The sequence below is a fragment of the Salvelinus sp. IW2-2015 genome, linkage group LG4q.1:29, assembly GCF_002910315.2.
Source record: "Salvelinus sp. IW2-2015 linkage group LG4q.1:29, ASM291031v2, whole genome shotgun sequence".
NCBI lineage: Eukaryota > Metazoa > Chordata > Actinopteri > Salmoniformes > Salmonidae > Salvelinus > Salvelinus sp. IW2-2015.
Window position 1 is genome coordinate 70,696,927 of NC_036842.1, and position 11,949 is coordinate 70,708,875.

At 44.5% G+C, this 11,949-nt stretch overlaps 1 protein-coding gene across 1 annotated transcript; it reads right to left on the bottom strand.

The window, feature by feature from the left end:
* Window positions 1–7,849: 7,849 nt before the first annotated feature.
* Window positions 7,850–10,552, bottom strand: LOC111962475 (myb/SANT-like DNA-binding domain-containing protein 4). Its single transcript, XM_023985587.2, has 4 exons — window positions 10,183–10,552; window positions 9,902–9,995; window positions 9,500–9,587; window positions 7,850–9,245 (listed from the first exon to the last, which is right to left on the bottom strand). The coding sequence occupies exons 1-4, from the start codon at window positions 10,232–10,234 to the stop codon at window positions 8,313–8,315; spliced, it is 1,167 nt and encodes a 388-aa protein (XP_023841355.1). The 5' UTR covers window positions 10,235–10,552; the 3' UTR covers window positions 7,850–8,312.
* Window positions 10,553–11,949: the final 1,397 nt, after the last annotated feature.

Sequence of the window (11,949 nt, forward strand, 5' to 3'; positions counted from 1 at the left end):
CGGACTTGCCTAGTTAAATAAACTCCATGGCCTCCGTGTCCGGCCGCCCCTGCTCGGACTCTGAGTGCCCCCTGCCTTGATGGAGTGCACCTGAGTGCACCTCCTCGTGCACCTGGTGACCCTTTGACTTCCACAGCGAGCCCCAACCTGACTCACAGTCCCACCAGAGGATTGGCCCGGGGTGGATGGGTGACCACCACCTAGCCCCCTACCTATCCAGAGACCCATGTTAATGTCTTACGCCTTCTACCTGCCTGCTTGGGCTCTCTCACACTTTTGGCCCCTGGCCCTTCTGCGTACATCTGGTAACCCATAAGTAAAGAAGGAGGATGGTGGAGGAAGACGCCTTCCGTCCCCAACAAAAGCTTGGATCGATGGCTGACTTTCAATAGATCGCAGCGAGTGAGCTGCTCTGCTACTTACAGAACGCTGACCCAGAATCAGGTCTTCTGCAAGTGATTTAGCACCATGTTCCCCACAAACATGCGGTGCGCATCAGGAGAGGGGCGGTAACTCATCCGGCCGCACCCCAACCCCGTCACAAACAGCTCTACTCACCTGCCAAAAGAGGCAGGCTATCCCGGGCCAACCGAAGATCTGTGGTGCTACGGTATCGTTACGTTTAGGAGGGATTCTGACATAGAGGCATTCAGTCATAATCCCACAGATGGTAGCTTCGCACCATTGGCTCCTCAGCCAAGCACATACACCAAATGTGCTTGTGTGATTTGAGTGCGACCGCGACAGGTGGATATGCTCCTTTGAATTTCATCAAGTTGACATTCAGTGATCCGTGCCCAGTGGGAACCTAGGCTTCACTCGTCCATTTTATGGGTCTGCAGCAAATCAATGGGCGTGGATGGTACTACCCACATCAGATGTAGGCCTCCCTCCCCAGACAAGCTGGAGATACCTCTCCCCACTTCGTAGGGCATGATCCAGATCCATTCAATGCCCTATCACTGTGGGGCCAATGGGTTTAGTCTCTGCCTCGAGTCTAGTGAGCGTAGAGGAGACCTCCCCACCTACAATGTGTGGTGTCCCGCACTCAGGCAAGCCTGAGGCTTGGTAGTGTCAGCTAATGGTAAGGCACACGCTACATGCTCCAAGGAGTGTGGAGGAGAGCCCTCACATAGAATGTGTAGAGTCCCGCACCCAGGCGGACCTGAGACCTGGCAGTGTCCATAACCGCTAAGCACATTCCATCTCCATTTAGTGCTCCACTGTTAGCGGGTCCAGCCGAAGCCAGCGTTCGATTGACACCTTTGCGGTTTACAGTTAGCTAAGTATACGGGGACGCGTGTTTAAACGTTTCACTACAGCCGCTCTGTGATAAGACTGATGCCAGTAGTACACTTTCATCAGCCATCCCCAGGACTTGACTCCTCCCCTCCCAGCCAAAGCCAGGGATAGGTTTGAGCCATCATTCTCTGATTGGCTTCCTGTCAAGGTCAGGATTCGTTTACAAGAGCCCCGCAGCAAATCATTGAGTCTGGTGGAACCGCCGTCACATTTTCATGCTTGAGCGAAAGTCCCATATTCCAGGACCGACTGCTGCCTTCCGTTAACTATCAACAGCCACCCCCATCTGCAGGACTCTCTTTGCGTACGTTAGCGACACCTGAAAACAGGTGACATACAGGGGGGGATTGGAAGAGCCCTACTAGAGGGCTACCTCGTTTTCTCCCTTACTAAGGCTAAGGACTCCTTAAGAGAGTCCTTGTTACTCCCGCCGTTTACACGCGCTTCATTGAATTTCTTCAGAGCACTGGGCAAAAATCACCCACCTCGGGCCTTCGTGATGCTTTGTTTTAATTAAACAGTCGGATTCCCCTGGTCCATACCAGTTCTAAGTCAGCTTCTAAGGGCCGGCTAGCACCGTAGCTGGGGAGATCCGCAAGAAGGGCCCGGGGCGCGTCCAGAGTCACTGTCACCAACCGCTGGACCCAACCCCCCACCGGTCCGCTTTCTGCCCGCCGACTGAGACCAGCCCGACGAACACCCGCACGCAGCCACTTGCGAGACCACGCACAGGAGACCGCACAACGAACTTCTAACGGTGGCGAGAGGAGGCAGAGCGGCTCGAGCCCCGCTTCGCACCCCAGCCCGGCCGACTCAGCCCTTAGAGCCAATCCTTATCCCAAAGTTACGGATCTGACTTGCCCACTGAGTGTACATTCTGAACCTTGTTTGAGGTCAGTCCGGTCATATGACCAAGGAGCTATTGAAATTAGAACGTTTGAAAAATGTATGTAAAAACGTGTGAGATAATGGACAAACTAAAGGGTGTGCAATGTGTAGGCTCACTGAGTGTACATTCTGAACCTTGTCTGAAGTCAATAGGTCACATGACCAAGGAGCTATTGAAATGTAACATTTTGAAAAAAAAAATGTTTTAATCGAGTGAGGGGAAAATGGACAAACTAAAGGGTGTGCAATATAGAAGGGTAGTTAGTGGACATTCTGAACCTTGGTTGAGGTCAGTAGGTCACATGACCAAGGAGCTATTGAAATTCAAATGTAACAAAAGTTTGTACTTTGTTTACGCTCCCTAACTAATTCAACTAGGAATACTTAATGCTGCTCACATTTCCAAATGTTTATTAGCTTTGGAAAGCGAATGAATGTCCAAATCGTGAAAATAAGACCTGTGCAGTGTTTTGCGCAATTTTTCCAACATCGTGACACTTATTTGGAGTCTGTGGCTCAAGTGGTTTGAAAGTGCGAATATCCAACTTGAAACTGTCTTTACCTCGGTTATGTTTCTGAACAACAGATCCTGCTACCTTGTTGACAACATAACTGAGGCGAATGGTGCTATTCTGGCTGCACTGTTTGACGTGACTGTAAATTAGCCGTAGTTGGCTAGCTAGCAACCATGGGATAAGAACGTTGCCAGCCAGTATGGCAATAGAACATTTAGATCGAACGACTGGGTCCATAGATGCAGAACAAAAATACTTAACGACTGGGTCGCGTCTCTGGCAAACGAACCGATAGAATGAACGACCAACCAGTTAGGGTAGCAACCCTAGATTTGTGTCGAGACTACATCTTGTTGAAGGAAGAATGAATTCATAAAAATAAAATATGTAATAAAAATATGTAAATCATTATTTGAATATGTTGGTAACCCGTTGTATAAAAGTGATCATGCCCTCAAAGCTGGTGTTTGGAGGATATATTGGCCAATATATCTTACAAATACTGGCTTCGAGGGCATTATTACTTAAGTAAGGTTGGCTTCTTAGTGTTCATAGCAATGGTTAGCAACTGTACCGCAGAAATGGAACATAAACCACAGAAAATAGATGTTGTGGTGGTAGCTGCAGAGAAGTATTTTGGTATACGAGATTTGACCTCAGAAGTTACAGGGTATGTTGAGTGGTGGTGTCCCGTCCTCCCAGGCCGTTGGCATGGTGCAGGAGTTGATAGGGTCAAAGTAGGGGAATGTGGTAGTGGGTTTTTAATGAGTGTAGGGTTAGTTTGAAGGGAGGGTATCTTTATTATTATTTTTAACCTATTTCTTTTCCCATTTTGTGTTACAAAGCATAATATATTTATTTTATAGTCCAGTTGGGGGCGGTAATGTAACATATTGGATGCCAACCGCAGTTAATCTCCAAAGAAGAAGGGCGTGCCTCCCTCACAGCCTTCGGCCGGTCACGTGATGGGCCATAGCCCAGTGCACCCTGGGTCAGTTTAATAGAATCCCCTCAGTAAACACTTAATCGGGGAGGAAGAGGCAAAGCGAGAGGGGAAAAAATCTGTCTCCAGGAGGCAATGTTTCGTTTGTTTTGCATGGAGGTCAATGAGAGTGGAATTTGGTCAACAAAAAAGTGTATGGCTTATTTGCTACGTAAGGTTTATTTAGATTGTTATGAGTGTACTGATATAGTGGTGCAGCTGTCTAAGGCACTGCATCTCAGTGCAAGAGGCATCACTACAGTCCCTGGTTCGAATCCAGGCTGTATTACATCTGTGATTGGGAGTCCCATAGGGCGGCGCACAACCGGGCTACCCCAGGTTTGGCCGGGGTAGTCCGTCATTGTAAATAAGAATTTGTTCTTAACTGACGTGCCTAGTTAAATAAAGGTTCAATACAAATAAATAAATGGACACGTGACATCCTAGGGGGAAAAAACACTATCGGAGTTGTCTCGAGATGGCATGCTGCATTCATTAAACGAGACTACTAGCATAGTCTACTAGCCTATGCCACGTTCATCTGCAAGTCGGAACTAGGAAACTCAGACATTTCCGAAATGCTAACTGATTGAAAGCGGTTGTTGACTACAATGAGTTAGCAAGTCTGAAATTTTTCGAGTTTCCTAGTTCCGACGAGCACGTGAAGGCGACAATAGCATATCCCAATTGAATACAGGCTGTTGACGTCAACAACCCTTATCGAATACTAAAACATGTATTTAAATAGATGTATCCACCAATCCAAAGAGAGGAATAGGCGGGAGCTTGACACAGGTGCCGCTTTGTGGACAACTACTCCCATTGAAACAAGTATCTTGTCAGTATATGCATATACTTCGACGTTATGGACGATCCGTATGAATTTGATGAGTGTCATGTATTTCAACCAATATGCTTGGTTGTTTCCTGTGTCGTAACCGTGTAACATGGGGTAGAAAAACAACGCACCTGGATTCAAATATTTGTTCATAAATTCTGCAGCAGTTTATAGTTGACACATCGCCGCTTTAAAAAAATAGTTTTTTCTTGCATATTCCGAGGATATTCAATATTTTCAACAAAACGAAAACATGAACAAAAATATTTTCTGTAGACGTCAATTCTGTGATATGCTAGCTACAATAGCCATTTGACAGAAAGGACCGTCCTAAACATAGATAACTTTTCCCCCAGGATATTAAAAAAAAAACATTTGGTAGCTATGTGTTTTGATGCAATGGCTTTAAAATAACCACGAACATTCAGTCCTTGCTATCGGAAGTCGGTGAAAAAGCCAAGATGTTGCCAGGGAAAACAAGGTCCTTTGAACAGCAATCTGAAACTTCAGAGACAAAAACTACTCGTCATTAGAGCAATATCATGAAAGTACAGGCCAAAGAATCGCCATCACCGAGATGTTTATTATTGTGTCTCTGTGTGACGAGAAGAAATTGGGAGTACAATGTGGGCCTTTCACTTCGCCCCTTGGAACCATGGCCACGAATAATACTACCCAATATTTAATGAACATTGTCTACCAGGATATTTTCATTGATTCTGAAAGATTAGTCAATTCTACAGTTAAATGACCCCAGATCATTTTCTGCAAGTGTTTTCCTTCTCGCCACGGGACATGCATACATCAGCAGATAATGTGTTTGACTTGTCTTTAGACTTAACACACTTAAGATACTTTTGGTCATGTAGTGTATGTGGACAACTGCTCGTCGACCATCTCATTCCAAAATCATGGGCATTAATATGGAGTTGGTCCCCCTTTGCTGCTATAACAGCCTCCAGTCTTCTGGGAAGGCTTTCCACTAGATTTTGGAACTTTGCTGCTGGAACTTGCTTCCATTCAGCCACATAGTATTGGTGATGTTGGGCGATTAGGCCTGGCTCGTAGTCGGTGTTCCAATTCATCCTAAAGGTGTTCGATGGGGTTGAGGTCAGGGCTCTGCAGGCCAGTCTCTAAGCATTCCGGCAGGTAGCGGTTTCCTGGCACCCGCTAAACCCAGATTCGTCTGTCGGACTGCCAGATGGTGTAGCGTGATTCATCACTCCAGAGAACGTGTGTCCACTACTTCAGAGTCCAATGGCAGCGAGCTTTACACCACTCCACCCGACACTTGGCATTGCGCATGGTGATCTTAGGCTTGTGAGCGGCTGCTCGGCCATGGAAACCCTTTAAATGAAGCTCCCGACCAACAGTTCTTGTGCTGACGTTGCTTCCAGAGGCAATTTGGAACTCGGTAGTGAGTGTTGCAACCGAGGACAGGTGGTTTTTAAGCACTATGTGCTTCAGCACATGGCGGTCCCGTTCTGTGAGCTTGTGTGGCGTACTACTTCGAGGCTGAGCCGTTGTTGCTCCTAGACGTTTCCACTTCACAATAACAGCACTGACACTTGACCAGGGCAGCAATTTGACGAACTGACTTGTTGGAAAGGTGGAATCCTATGACAGTGCCACATTGAAAGTCACTGAGCTCTACAGTAAGGCCATTCTACTGCCAATGTTTGTCTATGGAAATTGCATGGCTGTGTGCTCGATTTTAATACAGGTGTCAGCAACGGGTGTGGCTGAAATCAAATTGCATTTGTCACATGTGCCGAATACAACCTTACAGTGAAATGTTTACTTACAAGCCCTTAACCAACAATGCAGTTAAAGAAATAGTTAACAAAATATTTACTAAATAAACAAAAAAAGTAACACAAGAAAATGACATAACAATAACAAGGCTATATTACAGGGGATACCGGTACTGAGTCAATGTGCGGGGGTACAGATTAGTCGAGGTAATTTGGTACTGTTTGCTGTGCGGCAGCAGAGAGAACAGTGACTGCATAGATAATAAACAGCGAGTAGCAGCAGTGTAAAAACAAAGCACTCTCAACATGACTGGCACACATTTGAACTTCGCACACACCGACTGCAGGCATCAAGGTGTGCAGTAAACAGGTATAAAAAATGACCAACATTTTATAGAGCTCCATCTTTTGTATATTGTATGCTCTTCTCTGTCTGATGACTCCTTCCAAGTGTTTATAGTTATTTTGATGTTTCAGAGCTTGTACTGCTAATGCATGGTGGATTATCACATGCACATCTCTATTTCCTCTTGGAGGGAAATTTTGAGTCACTTTGGATTTTCCGTCCCACAGCCATGCACCCGTTGCAACCTGTCAGTAGGGGTGCATTTTGCTTGGTCTTGCCCCTTGAAGTCAGCCAGTGTCTTCTCTGGCATGTCGTGCCACTGTCATGTAAATGTGTCACGTGTTGGATACAGGCATTTCCTCTAATGAACATCTATGCTGTGACAAGGTATCCCAGATGTTTTGTTTAGGCACATCACTCTTGTGAGGTAATGGCCTAACGTTTTTCCAATGACTTCAGGATCTCTCAGGCCCTGGTGACCACAGCCAACCAATGGACACTCCCTGGCCTGGCAACCAGCTATCTGTCAAGAAAAGGTCATGAGTGTTGAGTTGACTGGCAACTTTCTCTAGTTTTTTTGTATGTGAGCATTTTAAAATGCTAACACGTACAAACATTTTGCAGGGCCCGTGACACCTTTGGAAGTCTCCAGCCAATGGAATCTTACTGATTTTGCACAAAGCCAATAAGGTGTGACAATGCGTTTGGTGTTCAGAAAACATCATTACCTTTTTGACTTTATTAAACTTGTAATGCTGTACAATAGTGTCTCAGGAGCTGTCCATTAGGCACAGATGGAATTCGGCCACCGAAATAATAATTATGGAATGACTGTTGTCTAACAGATGTTTGAGATTATTTCTTTCTGCAAATTTTGACTGGATAAATACATATCTGGAAACCTGATAACATTAATCTGACTGTTTTTGCAAGATTCAAGCACACCTTTTTAAAGTAAATATAATGAAATGATCATAACATTGACATGGTGGCAGTGAGGAAGGCTATGTCATTATGTTATAGGTATTATTCCAGGGTCATAGAGGAGCATTACATTGTACCAGGTATGTAAATATAGGCAGTTGCATAGTGCTTATTGTAAAAGACTATAGGGGGAAAGGGGGGATACCTAGTCAGTTGTACAACTGAATGCATTCATGCATATTTACTAGCTTGGTAGAGGGTAATTACATAGTAATGGCAGTATATGACAACTACAGGAACGAAGAAAAAAAAAGTGGGCTTTATTAACAGTATAGCATTACACTGGTACTCTGGCAGACCGAACAGAACATAAATAATGGTCAAATGCAGTTTAACAAATGCATTTAGGGAACAGAAATTCTTGTCATTTCTCATAGTGTAAACCTATACTTAAATAGTGGATGACATTTAATGGTAAACAATCTACAAAGAAAAAAAAAAACAGAACAAGCGCAACAAACATCGTAAGGGTTCTTTTTCCAGGTGAAACCTCACACTCAATGCTCATTTCACCCAGCACTAATTAAATGACTGCACTCCCAGTGTCTGCAGGGAGGATCTGAGAGCCACCACTAGTTAACTTTATGAAAATGATCACAATGATAAGGGGCCTGGTGACATAGAAACCTGTTTATGTCTTGTACGCACTGTGTCACCTATAGTATCCTTCACCTAGACACTTTTTTTGAATGATGTTTCATTTTCACAGCTTATCAACAAGTCTTTCAAATATGGAAAGCAGTCTTTCTCTCTTCTCTATAGTAGATGAGTCCAGTTCTACATCAGCAGAGCCGTTGTTCCTGGAAATCTTGCTTTTCATTAGGGCTTCCTTTTCTTTCTGCAGCTCTATCCTCTCTCTCTCGATTGACGCCCTATCCCTGTCCAGTATGGCTCGCTCCCGCTCCATCGCCGCTCGCTCCCTATCCATCGCCGCTCTGTCCTTGTCCAGTGATGCTCTGCCTCGCTCAACAGCCACCCTCTCTCTGTTCACCACATCCCTCTCTCTGTCCAGTATCAACCTCTCCCTGTCAAAATCAGCCTGCTCCCTCTCTAACACTTCTCTCTCCTTCTCCAAATCTGCTATCTGTCTCTCTAGTTCAGCAGTCTCCCTCTCAATGTTCCTGCCAGGATTTCTCACCAACATGGCTCTTCCGTCTTCAGCTATTGTCTCTACATCCTCAGCCATGGTCCTCCCGTATCCACCCACTGGCATCTTGTCAGGCGCGGCCCTCTCGTTCTGACCCCCACCCCTGCCCTCCTCTCGCAGGGCCCTCTCACACTCCACCGCAGCCCTACGGATCTCCTCTGTAGCTGCGTCTGTGTACGCCACTTGTCCATCTGCTACCGTGCTCGCAGCCCCAACACTCTCCCCCAACTGTGCTTTGGCCCAGAACTCAAAAATGTTTGTCCCCTCACCCCCCTCCGGCCTCATACAAAGTCTCTTGTTTGCTATGGGAGAGGTAGTGGGAGAGGATGCGAATGAAACGTCCCCAACTTCCCCAAAATCAAACAGTGAAGGGTTTAGGATACGGGCAGACCCAGACAGGCGACCCTCGATGGCATCGTCCATGAGGTGGAACCAACGCCAGGACATTGGATTGACTTTCTCCATGCCAAGAGGAGGGTACTTAAAATCCTACAAAGAAAGATGACAAAGGGTACAATCAGGTTAATGTTCTATTATTTGTCTTGGGTTGCATGATTTATGGTTATGACACACACTTGATTAAATGCATCATTGAGTCCTTGATTAGTTACATCGGGTTAGTACTGGGCTGGAACCAAAGCCTAGAATCTGTGTTCAAGAGTGATTCAAATAGGAGATAACACATCTTGAGTTAAGGCCAAGGGTGTTTGTTTCCTGTTCTCAATTGCATTCATAATCATTACCTTATATTTCTTTTTAAGGTTTTCCCACTTCTTTTTCAATTGCCCAGTTGTAAGCTTTCCTTCGAGACCCAACTCCACTAACATTGCTCTGCAGAATCAAAGTGAGTTAAGTCAGATATTGATAGGGTTTCATCTTCATAACTAGCTCTTAAAACACTGACTTTCCTATAGGCCTTCATGTTTTTCAAATTCTATTTTTGTTAGGAAATGCACATCAGTGATTCAACATTGATTTATCAACAAAATTGATCAAATATAACATTCTCATATCAAATAAAGTGGCATACGATACAGTTTATTTTGAGGCAAGCATATAGATGAAAGCCAAAACTAATTGTCATTATCAAAGCCATCAAACATCCACTTTTGTTTTGAGTATCAGACATTGTATCACTCACTCACCTCCAGGCAGGCATGGCAGAGTTTCTCTTCCCAGTGAAGATGGCGTCATTCGTTGCACGCAATTTTATCAATCTGGATATGTCATTTTCCGACACTTATTGGGTGAAAAATACAACAATGTTAGCATATCCATAATCAGCAGTAAACAAATAACTTTGATAACTTTAACAGACTCCAAGTCGGCGACGTCGCAAAATAATACCATATTCTTAACATAAACAATTAACGTTAGGTTAACACACATGTTAGAAAACGACATTCGTGGTTGGCATAAAACTTACTTTTATAGTTATATTCTGAACCAAAAGGCCTTTTATCCATCGCTTCCATCATGAACAAATACAAGGGTACTAAAATGAAGGGTACACGAAACAAAGCACGTATCTCGTAGTGCACTAGCTAGCAAGAGAAAATATGGRGGCGTCCCTCGATCCCTCGTCGCACCCGCCTAGTCCTCCTTCGTGAAGTGCCCTATTTATATAATCCACAATAAAGTCCAATAATATACGGGTTTTCTTACTATTAATGATTTACATATATCTGATTACAGTCCGATGTTTAGGACTGATCAAATAAAAAGGAAGGATATATTCATTCCACTCACCCTGGAGGAGGGTTTTTCACAAGGGCAGTAGGGAAGAAGGCTCCGTCGAGAAATAGACGAATTCGATTGGTTAGGTTGTGCGCGATGCTTTCTTTTAGTATGCTCAGTAAGGGAGGTCCCAAAGGGTAGGCTACTTAAAGCATCTAGGCCACAAAATACTGCTAGGCCTACCATCTTTGGTAAACATATTCTATTTCAAACTAGCCCGAACTGCGTCATTTTGCAATTAAAGTGTGAAACCACACAGAACACAGCAACCCCACAATTTTGGCCTATGAACTACCCCTAATCACATGTCTGTGCCAACGTTATATAATGCATAACCTATTATAAAGTAAGCCTAAGCAAATATAAAACAGAGCGTTCCAGAGTCTGCTTTAAAACACAATGAAAGCTTTGGAGATGTGTACATTTATCACTGCATAGATTACAAGGGTTTACATCTCATTCTCACTTATAGAAGTTGAGAAAGTAAAACCTCATAAAAAATATTCATACATAATCAAATCAAATGTTATTTGTCACATGCGCCGAAAACAACAGGTGTAGACCTTACAGAGATATGCTTACTTACAAGCCCTTAACCAACAATGCAGTTTTAATAAAAAATAAAAATAAATAAAAATAAATAAAAGTAACAAATAATTAAAGAGCAGCAGTAAAATAACAATAGCGAGGCTATATACGACTGGTTAGTCGAGGTAATTGAAGTAATATATACATGTGGGTAGAGTTACTAAAGTGACTTAGGCATAGATAATAACAGAGAGTAGCAGCAGCGTAAAAGAGGTTCTACATTGGGCATTGCAAATAGTCTGGGTAGCCATTTGATTAGATGTTCAGTAGTCTTATGGCTTGGGGGTAGAAGCTGTTTAGAAGCCTCTTGGACCTAGACTTGGCACTCCGGTACCGCTTGCCGTGCGGTAGCAGAGAGAACAGTCTATGACTAGGGTGGCTGGAGTCTTTGACAATTTTTAGGGCCTTCCTCTGACACCACCTGGTATAGAGGTCCTGGATGCCAGGAAGCTTGGCCCCAGTGTACTGGGCCGTACGCACTACCCTCTGTAGTGCCTTGCGGTCGGAGGCAGAGCAGTTGCCATACCAGGCAGTGATGCAACCAGTCAGGATGCTCTCGATGGTGCAGCTGTAGAACCTTTTGAGGATCTGAGGACCCATGCCGAATATTTTCAGTCTCCTGAGGGGGAATAGGTTTTGTCGTGCTCTCTTCACACGACTGTCTTGGTATGCTTGAACTATGTTTGTTTGTTGGTGATGTGGACACCAAGGAACTTCAAGCTCTCAACCTGCTCCACTACAGCCCCGTCGATGAGAATGGGGGCGTGCTCGGTCCTCCTTTTCCTGTAGTCCACAATCATCTCCTTTGTCTTGATCACGTTGAGGGAGAGGTTGTTGTCTTGGCACCACACGGCCAGGTCTCTGACCT